The 19,351-nt window shown below is 42.1% G+C and overlaps 1 protein-coding gene across 6 annotated transcripts in view; it reads right to left on the bottom strand.

Moving 5' to 3' along the window:
* Positions 1–19,351, bottom strand: part of kiaa0556 (KIAA0556 ortholog) — a 31,058-nt gene that overhangs the window by 5,128 nt on the left and 6,579 nt on the right. For 3 of the 6 annotated variants that reach the window (XR_002753347.1, XR_002753346.1, XR_002753348.1), the window contains exons 11-29: positions 16,997–17,103; positions 16,851–16,929; positions 16,559–16,774; positions 15,626–15,763; positions 13,977–14,667; positions 12,775–13,545; positions 12,472–12,680; positions 12,314–12,392; positions 11,833–12,010; positions 11,119–11,284; positions 9,463–9,638; positions 9,324–9,388; positions 7,407–7,517; positions 6,682–6,821; positions 6,327–6,428; positions 6,052–6,212; positions 4,972–4,998; positions 4,560–4,645; positions 3,147–3,278 (exon numbers count right to left, since the gene is read on the bottom strand). Coding sequence is in view for 2 of the 6 variants with exons in the window: in XM_023340352.1 (XP_023196120.1) it covers positions 3,220–3,278; positions 4,560–4,645; positions 4,972–4,998; positions 6,052–6,212; positions 6,327–6,428; positions 6,682–6,821; positions 7,407–7,517; positions 9,324–9,388; positions 9,463–9,638; positions 11,119–11,284; positions 11,833–12,010; positions 12,314–12,392; positions 12,472–12,680; positions 12,775–13,545; positions 13,977–14,667; positions 15,626–15,763; positions 16,559–16,774; positions 16,851–16,929; positions 16,997–17,103 (3,561 nt within the window). In the remaining 4 variants the exon portion in view is untranslated. Of the gene's footprint in view, positions 1–1,432; positions 3,279–4,559; positions 4,646–4,971; positions 4,999–6,051; positions 6,213–6,326; positions 6,429–6,681; positions 6,822–7,406; positions 7,518–9,323; positions 9,389–9,462; positions 9,639–11,118; positions 11,285–11,832; positions 12,011–12,313; positions 12,393–12,471; positions 12,681–12,774; positions 13,546–13,976; positions 14,668–15,625; positions 15,764–16,558; positions 16,775–16,850; positions 16,930–16,996; positions 17,104–19,351 lie in introns of those variants that run through there. The other 3 variants (XR_002753345.1, XM_023340352.1, XM_023340354.1) reach the window with 3 other exon arrangements.

The raw sequence follows: 19,351 nt of genomic DNA, 5'->3' as shown, positions 1-19,351 counted from the left end.
AGTGTCTACTGAATGCTTTCCCTCTAATAATGGCAACGATGCACAATGGCTCTTAGTAAATTACTAAAACTAAGAAAACACATAAATTATGTTTATGAACATACATGTTATGAATAAATGCAGATTTTAGTCATTTCTCAGGGAATAAATCCATTGACTTTTCACAACAAAACACTAGAATGGAATTTAATTTCCCTTTGAGATCAATAAAATACTTTTGAATGTAAATTAAAATACCAGAAATAGTTTTCAGATAAAATCTGTTTGTCACCTGGTTGGAAACTGCTTTTTTCTTTTTGCATTATTTTCACTGTAATTGACATTTCATGGACGTTTTTGTTAAAAATGTATTCTTTAAAAAGGATGACATACATTCCAGGTCAGGTGACATTAATTGATCTAAATTAGTTTTATTGAGCTGGACTGATGGGGGGGAAATTAGAACAAAAAATGTTTTTAATATAATGAATAAATACAGGTTTTAGTCATTTATAAATAGATTTAATTTCCACAACAGCATGAAACTAAAAAGTACCAGGAATTGTTTTTAGGTCTAATTTTCTCGTCAAGTTGAAAAATGCTTTATATATATATATATATATATATATATGCAAAATTAACAAACTTAGTAAAATTAGTTTATTTAGCTCGGTTTGGAGAAAAAAAATTTTTTGGATGTAAAAGTTATGTCTGTAATGTAGACATAAATCATAACTCATCAAAGAACATTAATAATTTTAATGTTTTATTCATTTAAATAAACCTACACCGAATACACATAATAAAGATTAGAAAAATAAATATTTAAAAACACTAAAAGTCAAATATACAACCATAACCCACAATTAATATACAGAGAAAGATTAATGTTGATGTTGGACATTTAAAACCATAAAACTGCATTTCCTGCACAGTGAGCCCAGAAGGACGGAGAATATTTATGAATATGAACAGCTTTCATGCTCACACCGTCGGCCATTTTTAAACACAAGAGTCTGATGCAAACATTTGAATTTAATCCACAGAGTCACAAATACAGACACGCTTCTCTTAAACGCAAAACGACTGAAAGTTTTACTCGTTTTTTTACTGGTTTCCCTCTGAATCTTCCAGTTAACCCAGCAGTGTCCAAACTTTTTGTCCTGGGGGCAAAACTGGCAAATTTAAAACAACTAGAGGGCCACAAAATTCATTAAGAACAAAAAGCAAAAAGGAGTTTAGTGTGACTTTTTGTTTTATTTTACCTGCTCAAAAAACAAAATGTTTATGAAATCTGTTTATTGAACTGCAAAAACAAAATGTTACCGAGTATATTTGGTTTGGTTTCTAGAACAAATCTTAGTTTTGTCTTATTTCAAGTGTATTTACTTAGAAGTAAATTTTCAGCAAGATAAATCAGCTTGTTTTAAGTAAATTAGTACTGATTAAAAAAAGCTCTAGCTCCACTGAATATTATTTCACTTACAGCTAGACAACAATACTTGGTAAGGTTTTGTGTTTTTACAGTGCCCTGAAGAGCCGAAACATAAAAAAGGCTTTGGACTGTTTTATTAAAAACAGACAACATCCAATTGTTTTTTATTTTATTGGTTGTTTTTGACTTGACATCAGCGGCCAAACAAAATCACGTGAAGGGCCAAAAACGGCCCCCGGGCCACAATTTGGACACCCCTGATTTAATCAGAAGAGTTGAGCCTTGGCCGTTTCTGGTTTGCTCCTGAATTATCTCAATATTTAAGGATTTAAGGATATCCAACCAGTAACCGATGGCAACAAAACGTGGGCAAACGCTTCAGTGAAAATGTGCATTTTAAAGAAAATTAAAACTTTAAACTATGAATCTAAATCTTGTTTTCACGATGAGCTGAAGTCACGTTTTCATGATCAGCCCGTCTGGAAACCAAACTCCAGCCCAGGATGGGCGAGCCGTATGTAAACTTCTGGCCCAGCGGGGTGAATACACTGCAAAAACACAAAATATTACCAAGTATATTCATCTAGTGTCTGGTGCAAATACTTTACTACATGTAAAATAAGTCCAAAAATAACTTACAAGTAACTTTCCAGGAACATATAGGAGCTTGTTTAGACTCAATAATATTTATTTTAAATATTTATAGAATAATCTTGACAGGTACAACAATTAAATCTGCATTTAAAATAAAGTTGAAAATTATTTGGATGAAGCTGTGGTGTGTGAATAAACTGATGTTTGTTGCATATTTTTTGTTTATTTTAAATATGAGTTGAGTAATTAACTTTATTTTACATAAATTGGGGGCAGAAATGTTAAGTTTATGTTTCGCTTTGCTTCTTTTCTTCATGATTTTTCTAAGTTGTTACATGAAATATTTATATTTATGAGTGAATGAAATAAAAATGTAATTAAATGAGTTTCAGTTCCACAGGCAGATTTTATTACTTGTAAATTAGTTTTATCTAATTTAAATAAACTAAAATATTTGCCCTAGAAACTGAACAATACTTGGTAACATTTTGTGTTTTTGCAGTGTATTTAATGAAGAAGTACAGGTTTTAGCTGTGATGAATCCATATTTGTAACGTTTTAACGCTGTATGTTTGGATTTGAGGTAAGTCGATAGTATTTGCATATCAAGTTACATATTTAGAGAAAAATCCAACAGAAAAACACTGAAGCTGCACTGAATCCACTCAGAGCTACTGTTAGGAAGGTCACTTATAATGAAGATCTGATGCAAAGCGGAGAAATAAATATAGATTTTATTTAATTAATCAGTCGATATTCACTATACACACACACTTTGCATAATTTCAGCTTTTTCTTTGAATTAGTGACAAATTCAGAAGGTTTTAATTATTCAAGCCACGGTTATAAATCAAAATGTTTTTTCTAAACTAGCATCATAACTGGTATTTTCATGCTAATGGCGCTATAAGCTAATGGTTTGGCTCATAGGGAGTTATTTACATGCCGAAAGTTGCATTAAAATATGCAGCAGCAGCAGCAGCAGACGGGTTCAGTAATAGGCACTGTAAACGGAGTGAGGCGCCCCCTGCTGGAGGGTTAATGTGAGTTTTCACAGCCAAACGTGGAGCAGAAATTCAACCAGACAGCAGAAATCTGAGTCCAGCGTCTGAGCGTCGCAGTTTGTTCAGTTGCTCACCAGACTGTGGAGGAAAGGCGTTGTCTCCACGTCGCCTCGGCTCACAGGGTGAGATAAAACTCCATGTTTGTCGTCAGAATCGCCTCTTCCCGTGTTTAACGCCGTCAGTCATGCAGGTTTTGGGCCGGAGAGCTAAAAGGAAGCGGAACGAAGAAGATCAGGATAAAATGTAGAGTTTTCTAAATATTAGAAATACAATTTTTCATACCAGATCTGGTTATTTTTTTAAAGAAATCATCAATGACAGACAATATGATCAAAAAGTGGTTTATTTTAGCTGTATGATGGAGTATCAGGGCCAGAAAATAATAATTTTTATTTAGTTATGAGGATATAGACATAATTTTAGCAGAATAAAGACACAGTTTTACCAGAAGAACATCTTTAATTAGAAAAAAGCTTCTGGAGTTATCAGGATCAATTCTTTTTTTTTTTTTTTATTACCCCTCCAGGGTCTTTTTGTGGGCTCTAGTGTCCCTTATATGATAGTGGTAGTGGGCTGACAGGAAACAGGGAAGCAGAGGGGGGAAGACATGCGGCAAATGTGGTCGGGTCCGGGAGTCGAACCCGCGACGGCCACGTCGAGGACTCAAGGCCTCCAAATACGGGTCGCGCTAACCACTACGCCACCACGGCACACACAGGTTGATAATTTTTTCAAATAAACTCAGGAGTTTAATCATTTAAAATTCTGCTACTGATAATAATTTGATGCTGATGTGTTAAAAGATTCAATATTTTATTATTCTTACAACAAATTCCTAAATAAAACTTCAAAAAATGCTCAATATTCCTCTTTTTAGTCTTTAATTACTTTTCATGGAGGAATTATCATTAAATTTCTCTCCTACTAATATTATGACTTTTTGTACTATTATTATTATAATAGTATTATAACTTATTCTCATGTAACAACTTGCTTCTCATATTTTTAGTTTATTTTCATATTCTTACAACTTTCTTCTCACAATATGATTTTACTGTGTGACTTTATTATTGTGTTAATTTAAATATTTTTGTATTCAACTTTATTGTGATATGGCTTTTTTCTAATAACATTACGACTTTGTTTTGGTAACATAATTCACTTTATTCTTGCATTAATGACTTTATTGTTGTAGAACTTTATTCTCGTCTTACTACGTAATTTCTTCAAATATTCTGACTTTTTCCTTATAATTATAAAATAATAAAATCTTAGCTTGGTCCTAATATTCTGTGGTAAACTTGACCAGAATCCAAATTAAAAAAAGATGGCCGCCCTGGTTGCACTCTGAGTTATAAAAACCAAAGGAGTTCAATGGTGGGAAAAAATCCTGATTTTCCAAAAATTTAATCTTCAAAAACCAAAAATTCAAAGAATCACCCAGCGTAAGTTAATGAACTATTAATTGATCAGTTTTGGTGAATCACCAGGATCGGCTGTCTGCTTCTTCTTGTTGTGATGAACGATCTGGTTCTCATTGGTCATCTTCACATCCTGGTCCTCCACATGGTTGCTGCAACACACAAGTTAACACATTTATTCAGCCGGACCAGCGGACAGGAGCAGCAGAGACTGGGAGTCACCACTGGGGGCGCTGCAGTACGGGGAAGCTGCAGTACAGGGAGTGACCACTGGGGGCGCTGCAGTACAGTGAGTCACCACTGGGGAAGCTGCAGTACAGGGAGTCACCACTGGGAAAGCTGCAGTACAGGGAGTTACCACTGGGGGCGCTGCAGTACAGCGAGTCACCACTGGGGAAGCTGTAGTACAGGGGTATTGCAGTACAGGGAATCACCACTGGGGGCGCTCACACAAAGCCTTCAGGGCTTTAATACGTACCGTTGGTTGTGTCTGCTGCTTCGGGGGCTGAAGGAGAGAAGAATTATTAAAAATAACCAAATTATTGGAGTTTAACCGAATGCTTTTTGTAATCTATTAATAATTTATGAAAAGCGTCTTATTTGGTGAGAAGTGGAAGATTTGTGCTCCGGAAATCTTTAACTAAACATGAATTAGTTTGATAAAATAATGCATAAAGTAGCCATTTTTTATCAAACTTTTTTTTTTTGGTTTGGCTTTTTAAAAGAAATGCATGCAGTTAATTTATTTCAAAGAGGGTGAACAATTTTTATTTTCTAGAAACCAAAAATATTTATTCTCAACAACAAGATTTAAATCCCAGCTGACTAACTTAACTTTAGTAAAGTTTAATAAAGCAGTTAAAAGCAGATTTGATCTATTGTTGTAGTAGGGGAATAATATAATTGTGACAACACAGAGAGCAGTAATTAGTTAAAACTGTACAAAAATGATAAACATCTTACATTTAAAATAAAAACCTGTGGCAGATTTAGCTTCACCTGGTTCAAAATCTGTAAAAATGTATCCTATTAAGAATATTTTCCTGCCCATTTATTAATTATTATTAATTTATTAATTATTACTAATTAATAATTACTAATTATTAATGATTGACTAATTAATAATTAGTAGATAATTAGCTACAAATGTTCTAGCATTCACTATTGTTCATTATTTTCTTATTCCAAAAGTAATTTAATTATTGGCTTATTTGCAACTTTCAATGCATTTATAATATTGTGAAAAATAGTTTAATAAAAACTCTGCAGAAGATTATCTAATTAATCGCTTAATCATCAGAAAAACTGTTAGAAAAAACTCTGGATAGTCCGTTACTAAAATAATCATTAGTTGCTTCTCCAGTTCTTTTATTTCAAAATCTAAAATTCTTGTTGTACGAATTATTTTTAAAAATCCATTTTGTTTCAAAGAGTCACGTTTCATCCGGTCTGGAGGCCCGAACGGCTCTGTGGGTTGTACCGGTCACTGGTCTCGGTGTTAGCGGGGGTGTATGTATATATTTGAGCCTGTGGAAGCTCCTGCGTGTGGATCATCCACCTGATGACGGTGCTCCTCTCGCGCTGCGATATGTAGGCGTCGTCGGTGAACAGGACGGTGTGGTACGGCACCACGGGGTCACAGGTCGGCAGGATGCCTCTGGCGGCCTGGCTCACGCAGTCCAGGACGCCGTTATACACCAGGAGGTCGTCCACCAGCAGCTACACACACACACACACACACACACACACACACACACACACACACACACACACACACACACAGCTGTGAGCAGGAAACTAAACACACCCTGCAGCAGATGCAGAGCTACTGACCCCGAACTCCTTGACGCCCCTCTGAGGCGTCTTGGAGTAGTTCCACAGCTTGATCATGGACACGGTCACCGGCTGATCGAAGATCACGTAAACACGGTTCACCTGCAGGGAAAACACACAGACCAGAAGTTTACATACAGTCAGTCCGGTCCGTTTTTATAGCACATTTCAGTAACAAGGCAGCTCAAAGTGATAAAAACAGAATGTGTCTTTTCATCCGTTAACCCTCCAGTGTGATTTAAGGTCAGACCGTGAGGATAACAGGTGTATGTAAACTTGTGGTTTCTCCTGCATGTTCTCGGTTTATCTGGTGGTTTTGGTCTGAATGGATTTCCTCTGTAAACCGGGCCCTCACCGTTCCTGGGAGAACCGGGGCCAACCACATGTGCCTGCCGTCCTGTGTGTCGTTAACTCCGTCGATCAGTTTATCGGGAGTCCGGACGTCGCCGCTCACGTTGTCCAGGATGTTCACGCTGTCAGGAAAAGCTGCGATGTCTGGCGCAAACGCAACGTCAGGGATCAATGAGACAAGTTCAGCAGGCCCATAACAACACTACTTTCAGTTGGTCTGTCAGAAGAAACATCAGGACAGAATCCATTCATATTTGTGGTTGGAGAACGACGTCCCGTTTACGTCCGGACATTTCGCGCATGCGCACAACGCTGGAGGCTGCATGTTTCCATCCGCAGCCGCGCGGTGCGCCACACACAGCAGAGAGAAAATAACACCGAAACCGTTGAAGAGCAACTCAGAACCACTCATATTATCCTTTTACACGCTTTCTGCGTCGGCTACGCAGACCCGTTGCCATAGCAACTGACTGTCAAAATTAATTTAGCACAACTGACCTTCCTCTCTCTCGCTATTTTTTTTAAGTAAAAGTTTTTTCTGAACTTGTTACCTAGCTGTCATAGTGTTGACAATTAGTAGCAAAGCACTGCATCACTTTTTATTGTATAAATCATTTAATATTTACCGCGTTATGTTGACAACTGGACAGCTAAAACCAATGCTAGTCGTCGTTTTCATGTCTTCAGTCGGCGAACAGTTTGCGGATGTGACGTCACAGGAAAGGATACTGTTGTCCGTGAGGTGGATCTTCTGGTGGTTCTGGTTGTAAAACTCCAGTCCGTTCAGGCCGATGTAGTACGGGTCTGCCCAGGTGGTCAGCAGCTGCAGCTGGAAGATGACTGGATGACGAAGAGTCAAAGAAAATACAATGTGGTGGTACCACAGAACCGGACCGAACCGCAGTCGATTCCTGCGGTTCGTCCGAGCCGGGAATTCCCGAACTAAAGATAAAATAACATCACTAGCTGCGTTTACCACATAATTGCACAATTTGACATTTGAAAATAAATTCCCTTCATGGAAACACGGCAATTTCGAAAATATTTTGGCGCCAAGAGGAGTTGGGTTTTTAGCCGAAATTGGTTTATTAAAAAAAACAAACCAAAAAAAAACAAACCATACTTGCAGCAGTTTTCCTTCTTCTTCTATTTCCGGTGGTTTGGCCTGTCCCGTTAAATTTAGCAGAACAATAAAGTAATTAATCTCAGTAATTATTGCGATAAACAATAAAGTTGTTTTGAGACTATTTTCAGGGAATCTGTTAATGCTGCATAAGATGCAAGTTCATCTTATCAGAGACTAATTTTAATTTTGTAAAACAAAAAAACAAAACAAAAACGAATAAAAAAAAATCGATGTAAACAAAACTGCCCTTTAATATACATTAATCATGGCGTTCATTATTATTTTAAATTAACGTGATTAATAGCTTATTGTAACACGTTGTCTGCGTTTGCAGAATGTTTTGTTCACGTTGTTTGGTTTTTTTGTGGCTCTACTGTCCCTTTTTCAAAGTAGGTTGACAGGAAACGGGGAAGCAGAGGGAGGAAGACATGCGGTAAACGTCGTCGGGTCCGGGAGTCAAACCCGCGACGGCCGCATCGAGGCCATGTCGCCTCTGAATGTGGGTCGCGCTGACCCCTCCGCCACCACGGCACGCTCATTCACGTTGTTTTGTTGATTGTACGTCTTTGCTTCAGTTTTTTTGGTTGCAGCATCTTTTGTGTTTTTTTGCGTTTGTCTCTGCAGCACATTTTGCACCTGCCAGCCTCCGTATCATCGTTCCTTTAAATTCTCCTGCTCAGCTGTTTTTCTTTTAGTCTGAGTAAACTATTTTTAATAACTGCATAATATTGTTTTGCTTGTGTTGTAAATTTGCTCTGACTGTACAGAATCTGAAAACCTTCCATAAAAACCTCCAGCTCTGCTGAAGTTTAAACATCAGCGATGAATAAAGCAATCGTTGAATGTTTCCGGCCGGTTGAAGTGCTGCTGGTTCTGGATCAGCTGGGATTCACTGAATGGCTTCATTCCACTTACTGAGTATTGATCAGTTAAATCCAGTGGGTCCGATCAATCTGGTCCAGAGAGAGCCTCACTGCATCCAGCTTCCTTCCAGAAACCACTTTTCTTTCCCAGCAGATTTTCAATCCTCCGGAAACAGGAAACCATTAAACAACAAGCATTTTTGTAAATATAAACAAATATAAACACATTAATATCACAAACTATTTTATTTTTTCATTTTTAGCTGCTCAATATTACACTAAAACACACAATATTTTATTGAAATGAGCAAAAATAGCCAGATTCCAGTAGAAACCAGATCTGACCAGTTAAAATGGTATCCTAAAGTAATCGGGTTGATCTTTTTCTTTTTCTTATTGTTTTTTTTTTCCATGAGTTTTAATGAAATTAAAAGCAAAAACTTGATTGTTAAAGATGAATTCTTTGTGTTACATTTTCTTCTTTAGGGAGATTTTATTTCATCTGTATGTTTTTAAGTGCGAGTGAACATAAAGGATCTTCCATGGATAAACCCGCAGCTAGCTGCTTTTAGCTGCTGTTAGCATCAGATGCTAAAGTTAAAAAGTGAAGTTTGTGTTTTAAACTATGAGTTTATGACTGTTGTTCAGGAAGGATACAGCCACAAGGCATGATGGGAGCTTCGTAGTCCATGCTGGGCTGGTCCGGCCTCTTCGAACTTCCTCTGAAAATGAACAAAAAGCAGAAATGAGTCGATGTTTTAGTTTGCCTTGCTGTGGCGAGCGCTGTGCTGCGTGCCTCTGGGCGGCGGCGGCGGCGTCGTGGCTCCAGGTGTCAGCGGGAGGCTGCAGGAAATCCACAAACAGAATCTCCTGGGCGAAGTCGAAGTGGCAGTTACCCGGTCCCTTCCGGACCAGGAACCCGTCCGGCGGAGAGATGGCCACCTCATCCAAGAACAGATGAAGGACTTTCACCTGAATCAGAAACAATCAGAACCATCAGAGATCCGATTGGTCCAGACGGTCCGAACAGAACCATTCGGTACCAGACTGCAGGTTTACTGACACCCGTCTCCTTTAAGCTTAAAACTTTAATTTTTGAAGCTGATGGCTACATACTCAACAATAAATAAAGCATGAACTATTTTTAATAAAACTTAAGAGTTTTTCCTATTTTTAAAAGAAAGACATCAAAAAACCTTCTGCTTATTCTCACACTAACAGGGTTTTGTGTTTCTCTCTTTCTTTAAAAATGTTTGCTGCATCATGTGAAGTTTGATAACATAAATAAAACAGATTTGGGTTTTCTAAAATCTGTTTCCAAGTACAGGTGAGCTGATAAATGTGATCTTATTGATTATGAATTAAACATAAACTTGTTCTGTAGTTTGTTAAAAGAACAAATATTTTGTGTCCTACTGTTACGGCCCCTGGCCTCTTCAGGCTGTGCAGGCTCTTTGTTTTTTTTCTATTATGCAGGATCAGCTGTGCGGGCACAGCTTTCTGATTGGCTGCCTAGAGGCTGCAGGAGAGCAGCCACCCCATTGGAGCAGCAAAGCCAATCAGACGTTGATGAGACCCACCTGCACCGTATAAAAGACGTCTGAGTTCATTCCTCCAGTGGGGCAGCTAGCAGGAAGAGGGTGTGTACAGCTAACCCCCACCTTCTGTGTTTGGTGACTGTTTTTGGACAGTTTGAACATTTTTGTTCTTGCTTATTTTGCTAAGTGGTGAATCTGCTTTAGATACATCTTGAACAAGCTAGAGGCTCCCTTTTGTCCTCTCTTTTTGGTTGTTTTGAGTTACTTTAGACTGATGTGTTTGAACATCTTATTTAATTTGCACTCTGATTTCTGAATTTGTTGGTCCTTTACTTTTGTTTAATTGGGTTAAGTTGTATTGTGTTTTGGTTCTGTGAAAACCTTTGTTTTGTAATAAATCATATTTTCATTCCCCTTTTTCTCTGGACACATCTTTATGTTACCGTCCCTGAACCCTTACTTGTGTGTAGACCTTGGGGGGCGTAACACCTATAAATAAATTCCAGATTTTCAGATCAGATCTCCCAGTTGGGTCATTTTAAAAAGCTTCTTAAAATTTATTTTTATTCATTGGCATTTAGATTCAGGGCTGATATTTGATACTGTAACTTTTCTGTTGTGATGTTTTATTTTTATTTTCTCTGTCATTTAATTGTATTGTCTTGTGCCGTTTTAACCTGTTTTTAAAAGTGCCTTTAAATAAAATTGACATTGTGTTGCACTTAATATTTTCCTCAGTAGGTGTCTGTAACAATTTTGCTCTAAATAAAGCAAATAAAAAAAGAAAGTCTCGATCTGCATCAAATATCTTTTCTGCCGGGCCACACAGAGTCAGTCATGGGGCCACAAATGGCCCCCGGGCCGCATTTTGGACACCACCGGTGTCCATCAGCGCAGCAGAAAGCGCCTCTCACCCCTCTGTAGGAGTCCTCAGACGACTTGTTGTAGTTCCAGACGCGCAGCCCGGCGACGGCTTGCTGCCTGCTGAAGGCGACGCTCAGGGTGTGAGATTCTCCAGCGGAGAAAGGAATCAGCCACATGTGGAGGTCGTCAGTGGTGATGTTATGGCCGTCGATGAGCCTGGACAGGGAGAGGACACACTGACACCTGGACCCAAACGGCACCGACCCAATTGCCTCACTTCTGGTTTCCATCTGACTCTCGTGAATTTTGATTCCAAAAAAGAAAAAGTGAATTTATTGTGTTTCCATCTGCAGGTTTAGAGCAACTAACTAACTAACTAACACTCTTCGGTTGCCTAGCAACAACCTGCTGGGTGATTTCACCACTTTGCCTCATAACTGCTAAAAAATAAAAAAACAGAAAACAGGAAATGACACGCCACCAGTTTGGTTGTATTTCAGATATTTAAAACAAAAAACTAATCAATAATTATCAATATCGACTGATATGAGACTCATATATTTCAGTTATATTGTCCAGCCTGAGCTCAGAACCACGACTGGAGGGAAAGTTTCTCTTTTATCGCATTCATTCTTTTTCTGCAAGCTAAAAAACATTTTGGTGAAACTGAGGAAGTTATTTTGAATTTTGCCTTTTCTAAAGCGATTCTTCACAAAAAGAAGTAAACAGAAACGCGTCTGTCACTCCAGATATGGTCGGCGTACTTATCAAGCGTGCGCGAGTCGTGTTGGTACTCCGGCAGGTCGTTGAGGTCACGCGGTGACGCCGCCATCATGGCGAGGTCCAGAGGTAAACTCTCCCCGTCCTTCCCCACCACCTCCAGCCCCGTCAGGCCCATGTAGTGGGAATCGCCCCAAGTCGCCGTCATCTCCAGTCTGAGGCCTGGAGCAGCAGGAAGTAGAAACATCACAGCAGGAAGTAGAAACACATCCTGAGGGTTAGCTTCTACATGCAGGTCAAAGTTCAGCACTGGGCTTTACTTCCATGGCGTTCACGCATCACATGTTCTAGTAAAAGCTCTGAAACATTCATGCTAGAATATAGAAACCCAAAAGTGCCATGAATCACCACTTTTCCTATACGTTTTGGGATCCATTTCTCAGCCGTACCGTCCAGCCCTAAAGCTGCGATAAACGGCTCCAGAGTTTGTGATGATGATGATGAGGAAATGGTCAGAGGACTCACATTTCCCAGAGAAGATCCCAGGAACATTCTGCATGTTTTCTTCTGGCTGGTTCACTGCAGCGCTGAGCTGAAGCTTCAGCTAATAAAACATTAAATCACATCAATGAACACAGAACGAAGAGGAAACGGGTCTGTTTGGTGATGAAGGCTGTACGCACTGCCAGGTCTTCCTCTCTGAACCCGGCCTGGGTGAAAGGTCGCTCGTCCCCCTCTCCGTCGGCGGTGCGCGGCCGCTGCAGCTCTTCCTCACACGCCGACCCGTCGGGTCGCTCGTCTTCGCCCAGAAACGTCTCGTCGTGGCGAGACATGGCCTCCAAGATGGCGTCGTCCGTGGTGAAGAGGATGGTGTCCCCGAACTGGTCCAGGTCTGAAACGGCAGCAGGACGGTCCCGACCCGGTTAGCATGTTAGCAGTCCTGACGGTTCGTGATTCTTCGCTGTGTCAGCGTGTCGCTCTCCTACCTCCGGACAGCGTTCCCGACGCCTTGGCGATCTCGCCCCTGAAGATGCAGCGACCGTCCAGCAGCATCTCCACCTCCCTGGCGCCGCGGAACGAGTGGATGCGCGACTTGTTGTAGTTCCAGACCCGGATCATGGCGATCTGGTGCAGAGCGGCGAAGTCCAGGAAGACGGAGTGGCGGCGGCCCGGCGTGAACGGCGCCAACCACAGGTGCATGTCGTCCTGCGTGCGGTTCACGCCGTCCACCAGGTTGGCCGCCACGCGCGGGTCTTTACCGTATGCCGGAAGCACGTTGATGTCCGGCGGGTTGGCACTGATGGCGGCGGGGCGCAGCGGCTCGCCGCTGGCGCTGAACACCTCCAGGCCGTTGAGGCCCACGTAATGGCGGTCGCCCCAAGTGGACCGGATGTTGAGAACCAGCCGCCGGCCCTGAGGCAGAACCGGGATCTCAAAGTCATCGTCTCGCTCCGCGGCTGGGTCGTCGTCCGGGCTGTCGCTCTGCGGCGCCGCGCTGATGGAGGACGGAGGGGTTCTGGGGGTCGTGGCGGGGGTCACGGGGAGCGTGGGCGGCCCGTGACCCCGGCGCTGGAGGAACTCGTCGAAGACGTCGCCTTCAAAGGCCATGTTGGAGATGCGGCCGCGCTGGCACTGGTTGAACTTGGTGAGGGAGTCCCAGGACTCCATCAGGGAGTCGTCCTGCTGGCTGTGGCAACGGGACCGGCCGGCGCCGGCGCTGGACCGCCGGGCGGCGCCGACCAGACACACAGGCTCATCTGAGGAGCAGATAAAACATCACAGACTGAGGTGGAACATCTGGAACCGTCATCCTTGTTCACAACTTTAAAGGGGCTTTATTGTGTTTTCCTGCCACATGTCGGCCATTTTAAAGCTCAGTCAACTGTTACCTTCAGTTGTTATAAAACGCTAAAAATATCAAATGTGCCTTAAAAGACATTAACTTTCTGATTTAACTCCTGAAACTGGGCCTGTCTCTGTTTGAACAGCTGACTGGTTGCCAAATCAAAGCTGCAGTTTGTTTCTGATGAGGAAAAACATTAAAACATGATAGGAAGATAAAAACAACTTGATTTTATGCGACACTGTCCCTTTAAAAGTGTGTACCTGGTTTTGTAATAAATGTGTTTTTATGTCTGCGGATGCACAGAAACAGAAAAGCCGTTAGTCTGTAAGCAGGACTTCCTACCGGCCGCTAGGTGGCGCTGCTCCTCCGTCTGCCTGGAAGAGCTGCGGCGCCCGCTGACGGGCCGCTCCGCCTGCACCTCCTCCAGCAGGTTGCAGCTCAGGTCCAGGGAGCGCTGCCCGCCGTTCATCGGCCCGTCCGCCCCTCTGCACACGCGGCCGGGGTTACAGGGCAGCTCCGGCAGCATGGAGGAGGACGAGGAAGAGGAAGGCTTGGTTTCCGTGGAGAGCTGCGGTACCAGCCAGCGGGGCCGCTCCCTGCCGGCCTCACAGCCCTCCGGAGCGGCCCGGTTTGGCGGCTGCAGCCACTGGGGGGTGACCCGGCAGGCGGACGGCTGGGTGGTGACCGTTAGCTGCATGGGCGCCGCCTGGTCCGCCTGATCCGCGGAGGCGGACCGGTCCAAGGCGCTCCTCTGGGCAGACGGACAGCGAGCGGCGATGGGTGGGAGCGGTGCGTCTAACGTAGTCCTGTCTGTCGGGTCGGGCAGAACTGTACGGTGCCGCTGCGCGCCGCCACCCTCCCCGGCCTGCAGGGGGCGCCCCGCGGGGCCGGCGCTGGACAACAGGAAGGCCTTCAGGTCGACGGTGGAGCCGTAGTCGAAGACCTGGTTCCCGCAGCCCTTCTCCAGCTGGCCGTCAAACACCAGCGAACTGTTCAGGTACAGACGGACGTGGCGCGCGCCGACGTCCAGGTCCTGCAGGACAAACGCCGCTTACTGAGAAACAGCCAACAGCTCACGATTAATCCATTATTCATGATTAATAGATTAATAAAATGGTGGTCAACTGGTTTAGCAATCGATTAATCGGGTTACTTGATTATTGGAATAGTGACAGTTCTTAAATGATCAAGTGTTCAGTAAAGGAAAACTGTTGTTGCATTTTATGCAATAAAATGTTTATTTTCTTATTTAAATGTAACTGAATTATTTGTTTAATATAGTATAAATAGTTAACAAAAAATCTTTTTTCTTTTCTGATTGATAATTTATTCTGATAATCAATCAATAGGTTGGGCGAAGCTGCATCTGCAGCCAGAGGATCAAAGTGAAGTTAAAATCTGCCATTTTTGGGACAAAAGGTTTGAACGTCTCTGATCTGAAGTATCGACAGGTAGGTTGTGGTTAAATAGAAAATGCATGCCACACGTTTCAGATTTGTTTATAAATAATTTGACGGTTCTCTGCTCCACGTCATCTTGGAGTTTATCCAGATAAAATCTTTAAGGTTTGTGGCTGCAGGAGCATTTGCAGTATTTCCCAGCTAACTGTTGCTAACTGCAGCTTTGCTGCAGCATCAGAGCGACTCCAGATCTGCTGAACCCAATCTGCACTCGACCTCCAGAAACTCCCTTCAGTCTGAACCGCCTTACCTCACATGGTGGTTCTGGGTGCATCTGAGAAGCTCCATGAACGTAATTTTAACGGTTCTAAGAACAGCAGGACTCTGAGGAGCAGAACCAAACGCTAGGCTAATCCTCTGAGGTAATCCCACTCTGCCCCACATCCAGACTGACTGGCAGCTCCACCAGCCACTGCTGGGGCTGAACTGACGCGACGCAGCTAAACCGGGTCGGCCGCCAGCAGTTCAACAGGAAATCTGTGAACCGGGTCGGTGTTCTGATGGGACGGAGGAGTACTTATGTTTTCGTACGGTTAGGCTTCTGTTGTAGTTCCAGATTTTAATGGAGGAGATGCCGAAGTCCAGAGCGCGCTCGGTGTTCCTGATGATGAAGTAGAGCTGGATGGGCGGGTGGAAGGGACACGTCCACATGTGGCGCCCCCTGGTGGTCTGACCAACCAGCAACAGGACACAAAAAACCATGAATAAGAAAAAATCAGCTGATTTTTACAAAATAATTCATTCAATTATAACTTTTGTTAACATTGTTACAATTGATAGCACCTCTAAATAAAATAATATTTGAATAATTATCATAATTTTTTTAATGCAATAAAAATAATTATTATATTTAATAATAAGAATAAATAATAAAACATTTTATTATCATTGATGTATTTCTTATTACTATTATTAAATGTAATCAAAAATAATTTTCATATTTAATAATAATTATTAATGCCATCATATTTATTACGTTCAAGTCAATCGAAATTATTTTCATATCAAATAATAATAACGTACTTAATATTATTAATCTAAATAATTATTCTTAACAATAATAAATTATCTGTATTGTTTTATAGTTATGTTAGAGTTTAATGTAAATAATTGTTAAACTTAATAATCATCTTATTTTAATATTACTACGACTACTATTAATATTAATATTATATTTATTATAATCAATGTAATCAAAATGTTGATTATATTTAAGAAGAGCTATAATAATAGTAGTTATTATTATAATATAATATAGTTATGTCTAATAAACAGAGGGAACTGAAGCTGCTCTTTTCTCTGGTTGGGTTTTTACACAATAATAAAACTACATTAAATGATATAAAATCATTTTTTGCCTCTTTGTGTTTCAGTGAAAACCCCAAACATCTGAACGTTTCCTGACAGTAAAAGTGAAGGTCTGACTCACAGCTCTATAGATTTCAGCAACCAGAACGGACCCACCTTGACCTTCCCGTTGACCAGCGCCGCCAGGTTCCCCGGGTGGTCGGCGTTCCTGATGTCGATGTCGTGCGGCGACACGAACAGCTTCCTGTTTCTGCGGCAGAAGAACTGCAGCTCCGTCAGGCCGACCTGCAGCGCGTTGCCCCAGTTGGACAGGATCTCCATGGTAACGTACAGCGCAGGGGGGACGTCTGCCGGCTGCGGCGGCGGCTCTCTCTGCAACACCGACAGAGCTGGTCACATCAGGCAGAGCGGGTCGGTTCCGGACCGGCAGCGCGTGCCGCTGACTCACCGGCTGCTTGGAGAGGTCTGGGTTCTGGCCAGGTTCTGCTTCCAGCTGCTCTAGGGCCTTTAGGAGCCTCTGCTGCTGCCTGCAGAGAATCACAGAGGTCAGGCTGGGCTCGGCGTCCCGCAGGACGCCAGCGGCGTGAGACGGACCTGGGGCCCAGCAGGGTGATCCTCTGCATCGCCACGGAGACGCCGCTCTCATCCTTCCCATGACCACCAGGGGGCTTCACGCTGTTGACCTCCTGGTGACCTTCAACCTGAAGGAGAGGAGAGGGTCAGCAGGACGCCACTTCCTACGCAACATGCTGATAAATCACTTCATGGTTTGACGATTAATTATTGATTATTAGCTTAAAATTAGCTCCATCTGCTAGCAGGGCGTCTCTCTCTTCTTCAGTGGGACGAAGCTGCTCCACCCCAGAGCGCTGGGTACTAACCAGTTACATTTACTCAATTTACTTGAGTACATTTTTCACTTTCCTGTAACTCTTGACATTGGTGTTTGTATTTCTTGGTTATATATCTTATAGGTGACGGTAGTTACTTGTTTGTTGGGTAGGTTTTATTTTATTTTTCCTTACTGTAATTGTGTATTTTATATATACTTGTATATAATGAAAAAACACTACATTTAGCTCCAAACGACAAACTACGTAAAACCGTCTGTTTGGACGCCATCCAGCAGAGGGCGCCGCTGGTCATCCTGAGCGGAGCCAGAGACAGAAACAAAAATGGCGGACGGCATTTCAGGACGGGAAAGATAAACGGTCCAAACTGTTTTTTAACAGGGTTGTAGTGATGGGATTTTCGGCTCCTTTTCGAGATGCGGCTCTAATGGCTCTTCTTACTGTGGAGAGCCGGCTCTTTCGGCTCCCAAACGGCTCCCCATATATATTTTTGACATTATTAATTAATTAATAGCTTAAACCTAATTTTATAATATTTTGTTTCATTATTGACATTGTTAAGCACTTATGATGAGTAAAAATGCCGCATAACAATGCTATAGCAATACCGATGCGTGTGATGTCCGCATGTGCAGGTTGTTTGTCGAGCCTGCAGATAGGAAATGCTGACTTTGCACAGTCTGCACTCTGCCCTGGAGCTTGATGTAGCATTAAAATGAGTCCAAATCTTGCTGTTTTCTGTCATTCATTTATTTTCACCTATTCAGTTCTCACACTGACTCCCCTTCTCTCTGTGCTTCTTGACCGCTGAGTGAGTGTCTGTACATAAACACCTGCCGACGAACAGCTTGGCCAACTGCCTGCCGTTTCCACAAGAAAAGTGGAGATAAACTTCTTTTTTCAGTGTTTTCCCGCCGCATTATTAATTGAAACTATGTGTGATTGGTCAGATGTGTGGAGCACACGCTTGACATGAGGGCAGTGGACCGACCGAGGGAAAAAACTCTCAGCTGTGGCACTGGCAGAAGAGCAAAACGCGCAAGGAGAGGGAGAAGGGGGGGAGAGACAGCGAGGCACCGCAGGACAAAAAAAAAACCGATGTGGGGAAAAACTATCGGCTCTGGCACTTGCAGAGCACAAGCAGAACGACAGGGAGGCGGAGAGACAGCGATATACTGTAGAAAAAAACCCGGCTCCCAAATAGGATCCTAAAACGGCTCCCATTGTGGAGCCGGTTCCAATCGTTCACTTCAAAGAGCCGGCTCTTAGAGCCGGATCGTTCGCGACCGACACATCACTACAGGGTAAGAAAAACAACTTTACGCTGTTCTGTTTGTGAATATAAACTCCTTCAGTTTCACCTTCTAATAGCGCTTCATTCATGACGGAGCTCCGTTAACGTCAAACTCAAATGTTACTGACGTGACAGAAAAAATGAACATGATGCAAAGTTGATTTTCAGAACTATATTGAGTTAATGCTTTCATGGAGAAAAGTTTTAACTTCCTTTCAGAGCAACAACAGTCTGTGTGAACATCTCTGTATTCACAGGGAATTACGTCTTTCATATATTACATTATTTTATTTTTCTATTCAGCAACCTTAGAGTTTTGTGTCTTGTTATATTTTTAAAAATATGTTTGGGTTTAATGTGAGAAAACCACGATTTAATGTTTATTCAAGCAGTATTTAATTATGCTGACTCAAAATAATGTTAAAATTCTTTTTTTAAAATTCAACATATGATGAAAACAATTATTCATTTGTTATAGTTTTTAAGAAAATTACCACCTATCAATTAATCAGAAGTCATTTCATAAGATCTGTCAACTTTATATTAACTTATTGATCAACAACGTGCATCCATAGTTTCTACTCAAAGGGTGGAAGGTTGACGCCCAGCGACGCCCTGCTGGGTCTGTTAGCGTGTGTGTGTGTGTGTCAGTCAGTGTGTGTGTGTCAGTCAGTGTGTGTGTGTCAGTCAGTGTGTGTGTGTCAGTCAGTGTGTGTGTGTGTGTCAGTGTGTGTGTGTCAGTCAATGTGTGTGTGTCAGTCAGTCAGTGTGTGTGTGTGTGTGTGTGTGTGTGTGTCTGTGTGT

Source organism: Xiphophorus maculatus, chromosome 10 (assembly GCF_002775205.1).
Source record: "Xiphophorus maculatus strain JP 163 A chromosome 10, X_maculatus-5.0-male, whole genome shotgun sequence".
NCBI lineage: Eukaryota > Metazoa > Chordata > Actinopteri > Cyprinodontiformes > Poeciliidae > Xiphophorus > Xiphophorus maculatus.
The sequence above is the reverse complement of the archived record's forward strand: the minus strand, read 5'-3'. Positions and strand labels throughout refer to the sequence as shown.